At 47.2% G+C, this 19,995-nt stretch overlaps 1 protein-coding gene across 5 annotated transcripts in view; it reads left to right on the forward strand.

Moving 5' to 3' along the window:
• The window catches only part of LOC127411855 (solute carrier family 4 member 11-like), a 120,556-nt gene extending 104,481 nt beyond the window's left edge, over positions 1-16,075 (forward strand). For all 5 annotated transcript variants that reach the window (XM_051647689.1, XM_051647691.1, XM_051647690.1 and 2 more), the window contains 7 exons: positions 7,453-7,678; positions 7,790-7,896; positions 8,969-9,134; positions 10,638-10,811; positions 10,980-11,175; positions 12,260-12,429; positions 14,036-16,075. In XM_051647689.1, coding sequence (XP_051503649.1) covers positions 7,453-7,678; positions 7,790-7,896; positions 8,969-9,134; positions 10,638-10,811; positions 10,980-11,175; positions 12,260-12,429; positions 14,036-14,102 — 1,106 coding nt within the window. In that variant the 3' untranslated portion in view covers positions 14,103-16,075. The remainder of the gene's footprint in view (positions 1-7,452; positions 7,679-7,789; positions 7,897-8,968; positions 9,135-10,637; positions 10,812-10,979; positions 11,176-12,259; positions 12,430-14,035) is intronic.
• The last annotated feature ends 3,920 nt before the right edge of the window (positions 16,076-19,995 follow it).

Raw genomic sequence — 19,995 nt, forward strand, 5'->3', positions numbered from 1 at the left:
CCATCTGGATGTTTCAAATCTTGACTAGGACAACATTCTGTGGATAGATAAGACAAAAGTTGAACATTTTCAAAAAATTTTGAGCAAGAACATGAAATTCTGCATACCACTGCCAAAACCTCATTGCGATTGTGAAGGATTGTGGGGGGAAGTATAATGATATGGGGCTGTTTTGCTGCCTCAGGGTCTGGACGGATTGGAGTCATTGAAGGACCAACAAATTCCAAGTTATATTAGGAGCAGAATGTCACGCTGTCTGTTTGTGATCTGAAACTCCAAAGAAGTTGGGTCATGAAACATGACAATGATCTAAAACACAGGAGAAAATCAACAACAGTGCTCTGAGCAAAATAAATGCTGTATTTTCAAATGGCCAATCTATAGTTCTGACCCCACTTCCTTTTAAATACTCTAGCATGATGTGAAACAGGCTGTTCAAGAAAGACATTCCAAAAATGTCCATGAACCGAAACAATGTGCATGTGTTATCAGCAGAAGGCATTAGTTGATGTTATTGGCAATAAATGAGATTCCACTAAAATAAGTGCTCACATGCTTTTTCCATTAATAATCTTGATCGTTTAAACCAATTATTGAATAAAGATGTGGCACAGAAAAAATGCTATGCTTTGGGAGCCATTTGTGGTAACAATTCCAAGACACAATACGCGCAACAAAAAATTTAAATGTACATACATTTTGACCAGGTTTAGATGGGCTGGTAAGATAAAGGCTTTTATCACATTTTCTGCATTGTTATAGAGTGTAACAGTCTGATTCCCGAAATAAAAATTCCAATTCATAGGCAAATTTTTAATGATGACTTAAATAAAGAATTAAAAAAAATGTCATGGTTATTGGTGTAACCTCCGTTCCCTGATGGAGGGAACGAGACGTTGGTGTCGATGTAGTGACACTAGGGGTCACTCTTGGGAGCCCGAGACACCTCTGGTCTTTGATAAAAGGCCAATGAAAATTGGCGAGTGGTATTTGCATGCCACTCCCCCGGACATACGGGTATAAAAGGAGCTGGTATGCAACTACTCATTCAGGTTTTATGCTGAGGAGCCGATATAAGGTCCGGCCATTTCAGCGGGTAGTTCAGCGTTGTGGCAGGAGGGACACAAAGTCTCGTTCCCTCCATCAGGGAATGGAGGTTACACCAGTAACCATGACGTTACCTATCTGTCACTCACTTGATGTTGGTGTCGATGTAGTGACACTAGGCGTCCCTATACAAAATGCCACAAGGCTGAACTGTGTTACGTGAACTAGCGGTATGTGGTGGGCAGACTTGCTGTGTGCCTCATAGCCAGCACACCAGGTCGACACGTAACCTCCCCAACATAGTTATGAGTGTCGAACGGCCCTTTTTTGGGGACAAGTCGACTACCCAAAGATAAAGACAGGCTTAACCCAGTCGTGGCCTCTTTTCCCCTTCTCTTTTTCCACTCCCTAAAAAAGAAGGGGGATTATCCGACTGGACCGCCAGGTCTAGTTGGGGGGTGTCCCTCCCAAGGGGAAGACACCGCGGAGACCACACCTCGCCCAAAGAGGGGGGGGGGTATTTAAGTGGAAGAATACGTCACATGGTCTTTCCAACCATGTGGAGAGCCTTCAAGGTAGATCCTGCCCAATGGGGGAGGAGTTACAACAAACATGGAGACTGGGGCAGAGGGGCTCTGCCCAAGGAAGACGCAGTTTGCCAGCAGGGAAACGAACTAGCGGAAGATATAGATCGCATGGGGTTAGCCTTACAGGGAACCGCCACATGCGGAGCACCTACCCCAGAACAGGGCTCTTAGTTAGCGCGTGTACTGGGCCGGCAGCGAGTCTCTCCGAAAACTCGACTGCCACAGGGCTTGGAGGAAGTCAACCAGGGAACAAAGTTTGTGAACACTACTGGGAATTAATGGTGCACGTCTTCAGCTCCAAGGGAGGTGGAAGGCGCTATGTGCAAGCAATACACCCGGCCAGCTATCCCGGGCTTATCCGCTTGTGTTGCGTGCCACTACCTGGGACAAAACCGCTCCACCCGGAGGTTGTAAAACCTTGCACAGGTGTTGGGTGTTGCCCAGCCCGCTGCTCTGCAAATGTCTGTTAGAGAGGCACCCCTGGCCAGGGCCCAGGGAGCCATTACACCCCTGATAGAATGGGCTGGTAGCCCTACCGGGGGCAGCATGTCCTAGGCGACATATGCCATAGTTATGGCGTCAATGAGCCAGGGGGCGATCCTCTGCTCGGAGACAGTGCTTCCTTTCCGCTGTGCAACAAAGCAGACAAAGAGCTGCTCGGAGATTCTAAAGCTCTGCGTGCGATCCAAATAGATGCGTAAAGCGCGCACCGGACACAGTGACGACAGGGCTGGGTCTGCCTCCTCCTGGGGCAGCACTTGCAGATTCACCACCTGGTCCCTAAAGGGGTGGTGGGAACCTTGGGCACATAGCCTGGTCAGGGTCTCAGGATCACGTTAGAGTATCCTGGACCAAACTCCAGGCATGTTTCGCTGACAGAGAACGCTAGCAGGTCACCTACCCTGTTGATGGAAGTGAGTGCAGTCAGGAGGGCAGTCTTCAAGGAGAGTGCCTTAAGCTCGGCTGACTGCAAAGGCTCAAAGGGGGCTCTCTGTAGACCCTGAAGAACTACAGAGGTCTGATGAGGGAACGAGGCGCGGTCTGGAGGGATTCAGCCTCCTGGCGCCTCTTAGGAACCTGATGATCAGGTCGTGCTTCCCTAAGGACTTACTGTCGACTGCGTCGTGGTGTGCTGCTATGGCAGCAACATACACCTTCAAGGTGGAAGGGGACAGCCTCCCTTCCAACCTCTCTTGCAGGAAGGAAAGCACTGATCCGACTGTGCATCTCTGGGGGTCTTCTCGACGGGAAGAACACCACTTAGCGAACAGACGCCACTTAAAAGGCATACAGGCGCCTCGTAGAGGGAGCCCTAGCCTGAGTGATCGTGTCTACCACCGCAGCTTAGGTCTTCCGCGTCCCGTCCAGGGGCCAGACATGGAGATTCCAGAGGTCTGGGCGCGGGTGCCAGATGGTACCCCTTCCCTGAGAAAGAAGGTCCTTCCTCAGGGGAATTCGCCAGGGGGGAGCTGTCGCGAGGAGCGTGAGGTCCGAGCACCACGTCTGGGCGGGCCAGTAGGGTGCTACCAGGACGACCTGCTCCTCGTCCTCCCTGACCTTGCACATGGTCCGTGCAAGCAGGCTCACTGGGGGAAACGCATATTTGCGCATGCCAGGGGGCCAGCTGTGTGCCAGCGCGTCTGTGCCGAGGGGGGCCTCGGTCAGGGCGTATCAGAGCGGGCAGTGGGGAGGATTTTTTGGAGGCGAACAGGTGCACCTCTGGGTGTCGAATCGACTCCAAATCAGCTGGACCACCTGAAGGTGGAGTCTCCACTCTCCCCTGAGGGTAACCTGTTGTGACAGCGCGTCCGTTGTAGTGTTGAGGTTGCCCGGGATGTGAGTGGCTTGCAGCAGCTTGAAGTGCTGCTGACTCCAGAGGAGGAGACGGCGGGCGAGTTGTGACATACAACGAGAGTGCAAACCACCTTGGCGGTTGACATATGCTACCGTTGTCGTGTTGTCTGTCTGAACTAACACGTGCTTGCCCTGGATCAACGGCCGAAACCTCCGCAGGGCGAGCAGAATTGCCAACAACTTGAGGCAGTTGATGTGCCAATGCAGTCGCGGACCTGTCCAGAGGCCGGCGGCTGCGGGCCCGTTGCAAACAGCACCCCAGCCCGTTTTGGAGGCGTCTGTCGTGACCACGACGTGCCTGGGTACCAGTTCTAGAGGAACACCTGCTGGTAGGAATGAGAGGTCGGTCCAAGGGCTGAAAAGACGGTGACAAAACGATGTAATGGCCACGCGGTGTGTCCCGTGGCGCCATGCCCGTCTCGGGACTCGAGTCTGGAGCCAGTGCTGAAGTGGCCTCATATGTATCAACCCGAGCGGGGTGGCCACCGCCGAGGATGCCATATGCCCCAGGAGCCTCTGAAAAAGTTTCAGTGGAACCGCTGTTCCCTTGTTGAACGCCTTCAAACAGGCCAGCACCGACTGGTCACCGACTGGAGGGACAGGTTCTATCGCGCCCTTCCATAGGAGGGTAGTGATCTCCGTGCTAGGTAGCAGCGTTTTTGTCTTTCACCAAGGTGAAGTGGACGCCACTGAACCTGGGCGGATGCCCGGCGAAGTGAATCGCGCAGCCGAGTCGGACGGTCTGGACCAGCCCTCGTGACAGATTGGAAAGCGCAAGCCATGCGTCCAAGTTCCACGCAAGGGGGACCAAAGGGACAACGTCATCGGACATACCAGCAGGTGGGGCCTCGCGGCGGGGCAGAGCTCGAGGTGCCACACCACATCGTGGCCGTGCTGAGTCTAAGGACATCGAAGCACTTACCTGGCTCCTTGTGACCACCCCCAGAACAGCCTGGAATGGGAGAGGAAGAGGCCTGTTCTCGTGACCCGTGGAGACTGTCACACTGGGGGCGGATTTGTGCCACAGCTGGGCACTCAGGGACGGGAGACCGCCACTGGAGACGGCCGTACACACCGGATACGTGACCCAGGGAACAAGGAAACCGCTCTTGCTGAGCTCTTGAGTACTGCAGCCACTTGGGCATGCAGCGCAATTAATGCAAGAAGGTAACAAAAAGATGGAGATCTGCTTACCAGCTCCAGAGCAGTGGGTTTCGTTGTCCCTGGGTCACCCGTCTCAAGGGCTCTTTGAAGCCTTTAATGGGTTCTGGGTGGCCGCGAGGCGGGTGGCGTCTGCTTCCTGCGGTGGGCTCCACGCCAGGGCCGGGCCGAAGGGGCGGGCTGCGGCGGAGCCGGTGCAGTCACCGCAGGGGGACACCCTTGGCGATGATTAGACGGGGTGTGGGATCTTGAGCCGCGCCGGGGCAGGATATGCCGGCTAGCATCCATCTACTGCTCTACCATCGAAAACTGCTGGGCAAAGTCCTCGACGGTGTCGCCGAATAGGCCCACCTGGGCAATGGGGGCAGCAAGGAATTGTGTCTTGTCGGCCTCACCCATCTCGACCAGGTTAAGCCAAAGGTGGCACTCCTGGACCACTAGTGTGGCCATCGTCTGCCCGAGAGACCGTGCCATGACCTCCATCGCTCGGAGAGTGAGGTCAGTCACCAAGTGCAGTTCCTGCATCAATTCCGGGGCGGAACTACCCTCGTGCAGTTCCTTTAGCGCCTTGGCGGACTTGCAGGAGAGCCATGGCGTGCAGGGCGGAGGCGGCTAGTTCAGCGGCACCATAGGCCTTGGCCGTCAGAGACGACATAAACCTACAGGCCTTGGACGGGGGCTTTGGGCACCCACGCCAGGTGGCGGTGCTCTGCGGGCATAGGTGCACCGCGAGTGCCTTTATCCACCGGGGGATTGCCGAATAGCCCTTGGCCGCCCCACCATCGAGGGTAGAGAGGGCGGGGAAGCTGAAAAGATCGGGACCGGGCAGTAAAAAGTGCCTCCCACGACCTTGTCAGCTCTTCATGCACTTCCGGGAAGAAAGGAACGGGGGCATGGCATGGCTTTGAGCGGCGCCGCGAGCCCAGGAACCAATCACCAAGCCGCGAGGGTTCAGGGAAGAGCAGTGAGATCCACTCTAGCCAACGCTCGCGGCTGCCAAGGAAAGCATGTCGTCATCTCCGCTTCAGCCTGTGATTGGGCAGTTGACCCCGAAGGGAGGAGCCCAGCTGAGGCTTCCGACTGGATGAGCCCGCTCTCCGATGCTGCGCTCGAGAGCTCATCACTTTCGCGGGCTCCGAATAAGAGGTCGAACTCGCCGTGAGACGAGTCGGCGGACTCACCCGGAAGCCCGATCAGGGCAGACGAGCATGCTGGGGAATGGGAGGTCCGCAGGGGGATACCCGGCGGAGGCAGTCCCATTGAGGTCCCCAAATCGCCCCCAGTCGGTCCCCAAATCGCCTTCTTTTACCTTATACCCGTGGGTAAAATGAACGAGGCGGGAGCCTCTGGGGTGGCTCGCTTTCTTACTAAGGCGAGCCGCGACCGCAACGTTGCCATTGTCATATTCTCTCAATGAGAACATGACCATCCACGAACGCTGTCTCCGCGTGAGCAGTGCCCAGACACGAAAGACAGTGATCGTGATTGTGACCGTCAGAAGGCGAGAGATAACGAGCGCAACCAGGAATAACACACAATTGGAAAAGCATCTTTAAAAAGACGCGTCTTGAAAAAGACATTCCGTGTGTGCGCTCTTTTAGAGAAATATATACTCTTTTAGAGGGGAAAAATGCTCTTTCAGAAAATATACTCTCTAGTTTTTCTGCCGAAGCGCCCAGGGGCGTTCTCTGCAGTGCACCAGTGCAGAGGACGGAGAAGCCGCTGAAATGCGCCGTCAGATCCAGTAGAATTCAGCTCAATGAGCATGACCATTCGGCTCCGAAGAGAAAATCTGAATGAGTAGTTGCATACCAGCTCCTTTTATACCCGTATGTCCGGGGGAGTGGCATGCAAATACCACTCGCCAATTTTCATTGGCCTTTTATCAAAGACCAGAGGTGTCTCGGACTCCCAAGAGTGACCCCTAGTGTCACTACATCGACACCAACGTCGAGTGAGTGACAGATAGGGAACTTAAAATACAGACCTACTGTGAATACCGCAGTTCTTTATCGATGGTATATGCTTCTGCTAAGCCATCAGTCTACATTATTTCCACTTCATTTTTTTTAAATTGTGTTTAATAGTGCAAATCTTGGTCAACAACTACACCATCCATGTTACTGAAGAGCAAAAATTGACCAATCAGAGATTGTGGCAAACAAACACAGCAAAACCGCAGTGCGAATGACACAATCTCCCTATACTCTCGAACAACTTATATATTTGTATATATATGAATATTTTAAAATAAAATAAAAATGTTTTTTCCTATACTTAATCTAGAGCAGTTCATTACCTCATGAAAGACATAAAGTACACAGTCTAGTACCTTTCGTATTTTTGTCCAGTTTTCAATTACTTCTCTACTTCAGATCAAAGTTTTTAATGTTGTAATGCACTGTCGCACTCTGTTGGTGGATAAATCTGCAGAATTCTGCGGAATGGATTTAAACATGGTCAAATGCATTTTCTCGACCAATGGTGAGAGTTTGGGGCGGACCATGTGTTTATACAACCAATGAAGAAAGGGGGTAGTTTTATAGAATCACTTTGAAAACATGAATTATTTATACAATTCCATTTGGTGTTGCTAGTGTCACAGAAATAACATTCTTTAGCTTTAATAAACAAGTATGCAAGGGTCAGAGGATGTGTAGAATATTGTGAATGACTAGCATTTGCTGTCTGTGGAGTTATGTGTACACAGATTCCATGTGAGCCTGATTTTGCCTGTCATTATATAAAAAGTGATTTAATGATAGCACACTTTTCAGTGCCTGTCTTGGTATCTCTTTTACAGTCTTTCATGAGTACTACCATGCTCCCACCCTGGCCAATGGGAGTGCAGCAGAGTTGAGTCGTATCAGCGGAAGTGTACATTTAGGAGAACTTAACCTGACAGAAGTGGTGCCCGTTTCCATCCCAGAATCCTTCATTCTGTGCACACGGGAACGGCCACTTCTCTTTCTCCTCCTCATGCTGGGTACACTGTGGGTAGGATACACACTCTACCAGTTCAGGAGAAGGTGAGGATCTCTCCCTGCCACACACAGGCACACACCTGCTCACACACTGCTGGATATTTTGAAAGTGATAGAAGACTATTTTGACCCCCATCTTTCCATTTCTCCTGACAGTCCATTTCTGCATGTGAAGATGAGAGAGATTCTGTCTGACTGTGCTCTGCCTATCTCAGTGCTTGTCTTCTCTTATGTGGGATCATATGTCTTCAACGACATTGCCTGTGAGACATGTGACAGTTTGTTTGCATTGCACACACACTGATATACAGTATATACATGTCACTGGCAAACATTAAAGCTCCTCAATACATTTTCACATCACACATCCCTAAACAGTGTTTTCTACTAGATACTATATGTTAGTTTGCTCATTTATATCCACAGCTTTTGATCAATACAGTATATACCAATGAGGTTTGATGTTATCGACGTAGCTTCCATATTGGATTATTAGTGCCACTCTTATTTACTTTAGGAAAAGTAAAAGTTGTTTTACACTTATCTTCACTTTTGAGCTCTAGTCGTGCCTTGGTATTTGCAAGCAGAAATTCTGTTTTTGCAATCGCTTGTCTGAAAATTCGCAGTGAAACTTTATTTCTGTATTTGTGTCTTAATCATGATGAAGACATTTAAGACATGGAAAAGTAACAAGAGAAAATCTGAAACATTCATAATGAAATAATTGCTTTGTGTTCATTTTAATCAAATTGAGGGATTATCTTTAACATGGCAAATGCGACACAGAGCTGAAAGTTTAAAATGACATGCAAATAGCTAGGAATATTCAGTACTGAGAATCTGTTCAAATTTGGCTTAGTTTGTGTCCAGGAAAGAATGCCAAAACATACGCCCCTACCAACACTTTCAGATACATACACACACTGCCTGTGCTCTCTTTTTCTTACTGCCAGCATATTACAGCAAAGCCACTCACACCAGCATAACACTACATTATGCCACCAACTCCTCCGTCATCATTTTGGTGTGGGAGTATAACTTTGTTATCAGAGTCAAACTGTACTTCTCATCTCAGGCTTTTAGAATGTTCACTCAGCACTTCAATGCTGCAGTGAGGAGGCTGATATTCAAAATAAGATAAAATCCCAATCTCTCAAAAGATTGGTCTGGTTTCGCAGGGAAAGGGCAGAGACTTGTTGAATTTGCACACTTTGCAAAACTATTATTGAGTGGTTGGATTAGCCTTGACTTTTGCTGAATCACACTTTCCTGGAGGATTTGTGCTCTAGTATGGTTTAAGAGCTGAGGCTGAACGTGTAATGTGCTCTTTTTCAGTGCCGGTGTTTAACTTCCATCAAGGTCCAGTGTTTCAAGTTGCTCCATTGGATAAGCTGTCTGGAGCGAGTGTTCTGAGCGCAATGGGTCTGGGCTTCCTCCTGTTTCTCCTCATCTTTATCGACCAGAACATTGTGGTGTCACTTACAAATGCACCTGAGAACAGGTTCATGTCATATGAAATCTGCATACAATGGCAATGGCATATTACATTGGCAGGACATCTGAGAAACTGTTTTATCAATTTCATCCCACAATTCCATATAAAATGTATTTGTTTCATCTGGACTTATGAAGTTTAAAGATATCTCACTACTCATACAAGTGGCTTCAGCTTGATATTATAAAACCATATAAATTGTAACAACTGAATATTTCCTTGATGCATACACCTTCTAACCTTAGACCTCCTTGTGTCCTAAAATGGCATAATGAGAAAAAGCGACAAACGTTCTCTGCACTTTCACACTAACAGCAATGTGCAGCGACAAAGCGACCTGAAGTCATTCATTTTCAATGAGAGTTGGCGATTTTCGGCAACATAAAGAACAGCAGCCATTAAGACTCGTCACATTTACCATTGCACACCAAAATACTGCGGATGAAATACAGTCATCTCAATGGGAAACGATCAGGGATTTCGAGTGATCGACTTCTGGTGGTGAAGAAATTTCCCCACGCAAATTTTATGTGGGGTTTAAGTTTTTGAACTTTGATATGCAAATTTGAAGTGCTGACCAATAGGAAATTCCTTGGTTTGGCATTGACCGCTGTGTGGGCGGTGCTTCATACACTGCCAAACTGAATATTCGCAAAGAACTAGGAAATAATTTTAGCCATGAGTTTCTTTATAACTTCACTCTCTTAAGGCCTATTGACACCAAATTCGTGATGAATTTGCGAGACAAACTGCAGATGAAAGGGCTATTCACACAGAGATCGAAGCGAATAAACATAGTAACTACATTACACAGTAATGTATTGCATGAAAAGAATGCTTTTTTTGCCACATTTTTAAAAGCTCGTTCGGAACAAACATTCACACCGAAAATAGCAAGTAGTTTTTGCGGGTTTTACACTCACTGCACACCCGCCCACGGCTTCTTCGCCTGCGGAATTTCAGCGTGCAAAGTTAAATGTAACCAAGCCTTTAGCGATGTGGTAAATTGAGCATAGTTCAACATTATGCAAATGAGCAGCAGCACTATGAAGTGATTACCAATGGGAGGCTGGACAGTGGTGCGTCGTCTGATACAGTAGGATACTGCAGCTGAGTAGGAACCCCTACTAGCAGCCAACAGCGAAAAGTTTATTCACTATCATTGTGAATGCCACTTTAATTTGAGTTTTTGTCCCAACCAGCTATGACAAGTGACAAGACATTTTATTGGCCATTTGTTTGCTGTCTCTGTCGTGCCGGGTAGCTCCACCCACAGTCAAAACTCATTGTTCCATCTCTACCTGTAAATTGATTGTCAAATATGTTCTGATTGGCAGTGTCGCTTTGTGCAGCATTTCGCATTCAGCGTGGATTGAAAAATTGCTTTTTGCTGTAAACTTGTCACTTCGCATCTGGAAAGGAGACTAGGTTAGATTGTGTGTAATGGTCTTGAATTGGGGCAACACTGTAAGTGATTCTTAGTCGTGCCTTTGTGTGTTTGTGCCATAGGTTACTGAAGGGCACAGCATATCACTGGGACCTGACTCTGTCTGGCTTGATTAATATTTTGATGTCTGTGCTGGGCATGCCGTGGATGCATGCTGCATTCCCTCACTCCACTCTGCACGTCAGACAGCTGGCCATAGTGGAAGAGCGGGTGGAGGGAGGACACCTTTATGAAACGTGAGCACACACCACATCACACATCAACAACCCAGATGCTCACAAACAATTACAATCACAATCAATCTGTGAATTACAGACGTCCTTATAGAAGGTATTGGCACAGTGCGGATGGTTTTAAATTATGTCGCTGTGTGTTTGTGTGTGTGTGTGTGTGTGTGTTTGTAGTATAGTGAGTGTGAAGGAGACGCGGGTGACCTCGCTCGTGGCTAACATCCTCATAGGTGTGAGTGTGTTTCTGCTGCCAGTCCCGCTGCAGTGGATTCCTAAGCCTGTGCTCTATGGGCTCTTCCTCTACATCGCTCTCACTTCCATTGACGGCAATCAAATGTGTGACCGCATGGCTCTGCTACTCAAAGAACAAGTGAGTGTGTGTGCTTTTGAACAAAGCAAAGGCAAATAAAAGTCATAGTTGTTTTACAAATGAAGATACAAAGGAGAGATCAGTGCACTGACTGCGCAAATAATGCAACAGAGCACCCTCTTCCGTTCATGGACAGAAGAGTCCAGTGGAGCATTTTGTCTGGGACAAGGTTAATTTATAGTTTTAAAATTGTGATTGGAAATGAATGAAATTTTAAAAAGCCATGAACATTTTGATATTGAGTATAATTTTATTTGCTATGCTCAGCTGTAAAATATTTAATCAGCTTGAAATTGCACTGTGTGAGTGCAATATTAACAGCCCATATTCACATTTCTTGGTTTGGAATGTGAAAGTTAACTATAGCAGGGTAAACTTCTATAGCAGTGAATGCGAGACCACTGCAAATACTGTATTATTTTTGTGTTCTCATTTGCTCCAACAGCAAAAGAAAAAAAAAAAAAAAAAACGTTTCCATGACCTTCTAAAAGAAGAAACAGTTGACAGAGGTGTATTACGGCAGTCGGAAAAAATAAAGATGGCAAATTTACTGTCACTCCCTCAGCAGCTGTATTAGAAACCCCAGTGCAGAATTGTTGATTGTTTTGTTTTTGTTTTTTTTTATAAATTCCGGGGTAATATAACACAAAGAATAATTTTATAAATGTACATTAAATAATTTAAATATTGAGAAAAAAAAAAACTTTTATTAGATCATAATCACAGTCTGTGAAAATGGGCCATTAAATGTTTTGTTTTTGTTTTTTTAAATCCTTATCCAGTAATCACCAATGACTAGAAAAGTAATGAAAATGAAATTCATGGAAATGCATTGGTCAGAAGATGTGGGAATCCTGTTAGCATATCCATGTGCTCGGCTGCTCTAATTTATACAGTTTTGTTAGTCTGCGTTATGATGGAAGTTCTGAGACTGAAAATGAAAAAAAAAAAAAAAAAAAAAAAAAATATATATATATATATATATATATATATATATATATATATATATATATATTCTCTTATTTTTAAGGCTACTCTTTGTTTGCCCCTCTTCTTGCTTAATCTCCCTCTCACTCTTTGTCAGACTTCCTACCCTCCCACTCACTACATCCGTAAGGTACCGCAGAGAAAGATCCATTACTTCACTTTCCTTCAGATGGTGCAGCTGCTTTTCCTGTGCACGTTTGGGATGTACCCTCTCCCATATATGAAGATGATCTTTCCTCTGCTTATGTTTATCCTCATACCCATCAGGTAAGTACTGAAATGCATCCAAAGTCATGAGTACTTGGCGGTCGTGTTATGTGCCCTGTATATTGCTGCACATGTGCATGTAATTAGCAATTTGAACAAACCCCCTAACCCTAAGTATCAAATTCTGGGGTGCAACTCATCCTGCACCTTTTGTGCTATGGACATCATGAGGCTTGTTGAGGAGAGCTGTGTTATTATTTTTTTTTTTAACCAATTAGTTAATTCTTGCCTGGTGGGTAATAATATGTCTGAAAAACTTCCATAGACTTATATTGGAGAAGGGACAGCTTTCTGTCCTTTATACAGTTTTCTACCATTCACATATCAGCATTAAAATGCTGTCATTTGCCAGAAGTTACCTTTAAAATGTCAAGCTGTTAAGCTGATCACCTTGCTTTTGGTCCTGTGTATAACTTGTTTCTGTTTAGATAAAAAGAAGCGCTTTAGTTTCACTATCTGTCCAATTTGGCTCAATTGTTTGACTCCAGAGTCACAGGCGTTAAACGGCACGGAGTAATTGCGTCATCTCCGTCAAGACTTTGTGACTGGCCCAAAGCAGACTTCTTACGTCAGCGCATCCTGACCTCGGATGAACTCAAACCATTAATTTTACGGCTTTGTTCACACATGGCATTAAAACAGAATGTTACAACTTCTCATTCCAGGAAATCGACAAAGCTGATTTACTGGTATTTCCCAATGTGTCCTGTTCACACATGACCTCTTAAAGGTAAAATGGTGTTAACTTTCTGGAAAAGACTTTGTGAAATTAACTTATGATAGAGACTTGGGGCTGTGCATTTTTGACATGGCCCATTTAGCAACCACCTAGCAACCACCTAGACCACCAAAGCAACTACCTAGGAATGCCCTAGCAACCACCCAGAACACCTTAAAGCCTGTTTATACTCAACGCAGCCTTTTTGCGAGGGTTTGCGCGCACAAAGTGATATCATCGCGGCTGTCGTGAGGCTCTATTTCGGGCAGTCATGCAGGTGCCGATTTTTTTTACCTTTTCGTGCGGTGCGCACGCAGTGTGCCTGTGCTTTTGATGCAGAGTAAATCTAGTGCAAATAATTTTAATATGATACAAAAGTTTTCACAGTGATATTACCTGTTGGGGCTCATCAGTTCTTGTTTAGACAGACAAGTAAACCTATTTATCCACTACTTCTGTACACTGAATAAAAAGATCTAAACAAAACACTAGAGTTTGATTTTATTAATATATAATTGGACGGCTCTTGTTACTTTAGACTTTGTAAAATAAAAGCATTTTTATTAACGTGTGTTTAAATGTAATTCGAGTTAATACAGTTATTTTACATTTAGAATTTATTATCTGGCTATGAAAAATAAATCACTAGTATCTTAACTGTCTTAACCGCATGACGCGCTGCGGTGCCAGGTGAAAGTATAAACAAAGCTTTAGCAACCCAACTGCAATATCATGACCACTTCCCTCAACATAAGCATTGTCTCGTCAAGTTTTGCATGGACAAGCACCTTATATTTTTTTGTCAGAAAATGTATATGTTTGTTTAATTTAACAATGCACAAGATTTCACAGTTTAATTATATAATTCTGATTGTGTCTTTTTCTCAGGAACTGTGTACTGCCCAGGATTATTGAGGCAAAGTACCTGGACATTATGGATGCACAGCGCATGTAACTGCATGCACACTGAGCCTCTGAGCAAAGGACTCTGGGAATTGTATTTCTGAAATGCAAAACTCTGGGAGGAAAGAAAACTGATTCTAGTGTTTAACAGCAGGCGTTCTGGTGAAGCACTGAACAAGTGAGAGAGAGAGAGAGATTAGAAAAGAGGGATATTTTATAAAAAGAGCAAGAGAGAGAGAGAGATTCATGTTCACTGAGTAGAAAGACAGACTGCTGTGTGACTGTTGACGTTGGTCAGTCACTGCTTCTCTCATGATCTGAATCCTACAAAGCCCCCCTCTCTCTCTCTCTAGTCTATTCTGATGTATCCATGCACCACAATATGGATAAAACACTTGATTTATGAGACGTAGGAAACCATCACATGCACTCTCAAAAATTGTGCCATAACAAAAGTACATCTTTGATCATAGTGTTCCTGACACAAATACAGCTAATTTTTGAAGACACAGTGAAGTGTACCTTTAGAGAATGAATCTATCTGTAGCAATACCTCTTAATGCTGAATATTAACACACATTCAGTGTGTCTCAAAGTCATAGCCTCTCATACATTGAGTAAAAAAGCTGTTTATTATAGATTTTTCCAGTGTGTTTTGGTACATATCAGTGACAGTAATTAATAATGAAGTGAGCATGAACCAAAAGTACACACTCACCTTATTAAGATAACTGTCTCATAGCAATACAGCAGATTGATTATTAGAGGATATCAATATTTTAGAGTTTTCTAAAGAGAGTTTTCTTTTGAGGTAATAGACTTCTAGTTTGGATACCCACTGATGTGTTGAGAATGTAACATATAAGCGCTGGTGATTCAGGGATAGGCATTTTTGTGGACATTGCTCACTGCTGAATGGACTCTGACATTTAAGCTTTGCACATCACAGGACAACACAACTGTGTACCTTCCCAAATGACACACACACATACACAGAGGCATGGCTATAAACAACGCACACGCGCTATCACGTCTGTCCATTACACAATATATTTAAAACAGAGAAGGCATGCCTTTTAGAAGACAACTTTTTGATTTGTATAACTATCATATCATTTGTTTTGTTTTTAATAGCAACTAGAAATAATGGTCAAACTAAGGTGTTGTACCATATCCCTACATTAGAGTTCAATCTTGTGGAATAAAACTCTCTCAGCAAACATGTTTAGCACTGAGAGACCCCAAGATACTGGAATCTGAGATGATTCTGACCCATCAACCAAGTTACATTCCCAGAGAGAGTGTGAAAAGAGAGGAGGAAATGATGAATAGAGATTAATTTAGGCGCACAAATGGAGAGAGACATGGTTTGATTAATCATGGGCAAAACGTTTGAGCACCTGTGCACTTAATCATAGGCAAGATGAGAGTAGAGAAAGCTAAAATAAGGCTAGATTGATATTTGTCATGGTAAGCTTTAAGCTTGAGAGTGAGAGACATCAAATGTGAGTTCATTTTCTCTTGAACATCTTGCACCACTTGCATAATCATCATTCCCCATTTCTCTCTCTGTATTCCCTGTAACAGTATAATAGTTATTCTCCTTGAATCCTGACCTCTTGTGTAAAAACAACCTACCTTAAATAACCCTGTTTTTCATTGGACATCTCTCAGTATTTACTGTAATATTGAAGTATTCGACTTTTAATTTGTGATTGCTCACACCTGGGTGGGACATGTTGACAAGTTATGTTCTGTGCTGTTTAAATATTGTTTTTTATTTTTTATTGTTTTTTATCATGAATGTATAATGTGTAAATTTTTATATAACACATAAAAGATTCATTGTCAAGTTGATTTTGTCAAACAGATAAGCTAAATTTGTAAACTGCAATATGTAAAAACTAAAGTAAATAAGAGACATGTTTATTAGAATGATGGTGTGGGTTTAATAGGGGTATGATATACACTGAAATCTAGGTCATTTCAAGCTGATTGCCAAATAAAGAGGTACATTGATACCCATCTGTTTCATATATCTGTTTTATATTTATGTACAGTTACAGTTTATCTTTTGACCAAATTATTGCAAGTTATCCCTCGATGTCTGGACCTTATATTGTTTTATATTCTCTTGAATTAATAGTCCTAATGCCACCTCTGTATGTATTCCACAAAGTTATACATAGAAGTGAGGTAACTACAGCATTTTGGAAAATGTAAGGCATACAAAGTCCAGAAGTGAGAATCTACTTCAATTCTAATACAAATATGATTTGACAAACGAGGTTCCCTATCTGTCTCTCACTCGACGTTGTGTCGATGTAGTGACACTAGGAGTCACTTTTGGGAGCCCCAAACACCTCTGCTTTTTGGAAAAAGATCAATGGGAATTGGCGAGTGGAATTTGCATGCCACTCCCCCGGACATACGGGTATAAAAGGAGCTGGTATGCCACCAATCATTCAGATTTTCTCTTCGGAGCCGAGCGGTTGTGTTCAGCGAGCTGAATTACTCTGCCGATCCATTCACCTCGAAAAGCTGTTGGATTTATGGCGCATTACAGCGGCTTCTCCCCCTCTTGCACTGGTGAAGTGCAGAGAACGCCCCTGGGCCCCTCTCCGTTTGTGTGTATTTCCTGGCTGCGGTCGTTACCTCTCCGCTTCCGATGGCCATGATCGCGGTCTTACGTGCTTGGGCGCTGCCCACGCAGAGACAGCGTTCGTGGACGGGTCATGTTCTCACTGCGAGAGCGTGACCATGGCAACGTTGCGGTCCCGGTTTTTCCGTCGTTAGAGGGAAAGACCACCCCAGCGGCTCCCCGCCTCGGTCCTTCTACCTACAGGTTTGAGGCCGCGTCAGTTAGCACTGGGGGTGATTTGGGGACCCCAGTGGGAGCCACCGGGTAACTCCCCACGGACCTCCCATTCCCCTGTTCACTCGTTTGCCCCACTGGGATGAGACCGCCGGCTCGTCTTAGGGCAAGTTTGCGATCTCATTCGCGAGCTCGCGAAGTGGATGAGCTCTCGATTGCAGCATTGGAGAGCGGGCTGTCCAGTCTGAGGACTCGACTGGGCTCCCACCTTCGGGTGCGGTCGCCCAGTCGCAGCCTGACGCGCAGCTGGCAGCCATGCTTGCCCGGGCGGCTGCGTATGTCGGGTTGGAGTGGAAACCTCCACCCCCCCTGAACCCTCGCTGCCTGACGATTAGTTCCTGGGCCCGGAGCGCCGCCCATGGCCGCGCCCCGCCCCAGTCCCTTTCTTCCCGGAGGGGCATGAGGAGCCCACGAGGTTGCGGCGGGCACCTTTCACTGCCCGGACCCAGTCTCTGAGCTTCTCTGCTCTCACTACCCTTGATGGTGAGGCTTCCAGGGGGTCCTCGGCGATTCCCCAGAAGGATAAGACGGTTGCGGTGCACCTGTGCCCGCAAAACGCCAGCACCTGGCGGGGCCGCCTGAGACCCCCGTCCAGCACCTGTAGGGTTACATCGTTTCTGATGACTAAGGCCTGCGGTGCCACTGGACAGGCCGCCTCCACCCTGCATGCCATGGCTCTCCTGCAGGTACACCAAGCAAGGGCGCTAAAAGAGCTGCACGAGGGTAGTTCTGACACAGGATTGATGCAGGAAATGTGCTTGGCGACCGACCTCGCTCTCTGGGCGACGAAGGTCATGGCGCGGTCTCTCGGGCAGGTGATGTCCACTCTGGTGGTCCAGGAACGCCACCTTTGGCTCAACCTGGTCGACATGAGAGAGGCTGACAAGGCACGGTTCCTTGATGCCCCCATCTCCCAGGTTGGCCTGTTAGGCGACACCGTCGAGGGCTTTGCCCAGCAGTTCTCAGCGGTGAAGCAGCAGACGGAGGCTATTCAACTCATCCTGCCCCGGCACGGCTCAAGACCCCGCAACCCGTCTGCTCGTCGCCAAGGTCATCCTCCTGCAGCAACAGCGCCGGCTCCACCACAGCCCGCCCCCACAGCCCGGCGTGGAGCCCACCACAGGAAGCAGATGTCCACCCAGACATGGTTCTCGGACCTCACGCTCCTCGTGACAGCCCCCCCCCCCCCCCCCGGCGAATTCCCCTGTGGAAGGTTCTTCTTTCTCAGGGACGGGGCACCATCTGGCACCCGCGACCAGACCTTTGGATCTCCACGTCTGGCCCTTGGACGGGACGCAGAAAACCTAAGTAGCCTACCACCTGCGGTGATAGATACGATCACTTAGGCTAGGGCTCGCTCTACGAGGCGCCTGTATGCTTTGAAGTGGCGTCTGTTCGCTAAGTGTTGTTCTTCCTGACCCCCAGAGATACGCAGTCGGATCGGTGCTTTCCTTCCTGCAGGAGAGACTGGAGCAGCGGCTGTCCCCCTCCACCTTGAAGGTGTATGTAGCCACTATAGCGGCACACCACGACACAGTGGACGGTAAGTCCTTAGGGAAGCACGACCTGATCATCAGGTTCCTGAGAGGCGCTAGGAGGTTGAATCCCTCCAGACCGCATCTCATCCCCTCATGGGACCTCTCTGTAGTCCTTCGGGCTCTACGGGGAGCCCCCTTCGAGCCCCTGGAGTCAGCTGACCTTAAAACACTCTCTTTGAAGACTGCCCTCCTGACTGCACTCACTTCCATCAAGAGGGTAGGGGACATGCATGTGTTCTCTGTCAGCGAAACGTGCCTGGAGTTTGGTCCGGGCTACTCTCATGTGATCCTGAGACCCCGACCGGGCTATGTGCACAAGGTTCCGAAGACCCCGTTTAGGGATCAGGTGGTGAACCTGCAAGCACTGCCCCAGGAGGAGGCAGGCCCAGCTTTGGCGTTGCTGTGCCTGGTGTGTGCTTTACGCATCTATATGAATCACACACAGAGCTTTAGAAGCTCCGAGCAGCTCTTTGTCTGTTTTGGTGGACAGCAGAAAGGAAGCTGTTTTCTCCAAACAGAGGATCGCCCACTGGGTCATTGACGCCATCGTGATGGCATGTCATGCTCAGGACATGCCGCCCCCGTGGCACTACGAGCCCACTCTACTAGGAGTATAGCGGCCTCCTGAGCCCTGACCAGTGGCGTCTCTTTGGCAAATATTTGCAGAGCAGCGGGCTGGGCGACACCCAACACCTTTGTGAGGTTCTATAATCTCCGAGTTGAGCCGGTTTCATCCCGTGTGTTGTCAGGTCCGAACAGGTAAGTTTCGGGACAGCTGTACCGCTTGCATATAGCGCCTTTCCCCTCCCATGAGGTGAAGATGTGCGCCTTTGACTCCCAGTTGTGTTCACAAGTTGTGATCCCTGGATGACTTTCCTCCTTAGCCCTGTGGCAGATGAGTTTGCGGAGAAACTCGCTGCCGGCCCAGTACATGTTCTAACTGCTCCACATTTGCTTGTTCCCCGTAGGTGACCCCATGTGATATCTTCCGCTAAATCATTTCCCTGTCGGTAAACTGCGTCTTCCTTGGGCAGAGGCCCCTCTGCCCCCGGTCACCATGTTTGTAGAAACTCCTCCCCCCTCAGGTAGGACCTACCATGCGACTTCTCCAAATGACATACTTCTGACAAGACTCGGTAAGACCATGTGATGTATTTCCACTCAAAATACCCCACCTTCTCTGGGCGGGGTGTGCTCTCCGTGGTGTCTTCCCCTTGGGAGTGACACCCCTCTGACGTAGACATTTATGGCCCCCAGTCGGTTAACAAATTCCATTCTTTTTGGGGAGAACAAAAGAGGAAAAGAGGCCATGGCTGAGCTAGCCTGTCCCTATTTTTTGGGCAGTCGACTTGTTCCTGAAGGACTGTTCGACGCTCATAAGAGCGTTGGGGGAGGTTATGTGACGGCCTGGTGCGCTGGCTACGAGGCAAACAGCGGTCTGCCCGTCTCGCACCGCCAGTCCACATAACACAGTTCAGCTAGTTGTGGCATTTTGTATAGGGACCCCTAGTGTCACTACATCCACACAACGT

Source organism: Myxocyprinus asiaticus, chromosome 21, assembly GCF_019703515.2.
Source record: "Myxocyprinus asiaticus isolate MX2 ecotype Aquarium Trade chromosome 21, UBuf_Myxa_2, whole genome shotgun sequence".
Lineage (NCBI taxonomy): Eukaryota > Metazoa > Chordata > Actinopteri > Cypriniformes > Catostomidae > Myxocyprinus > Myxocyprinus asiaticus.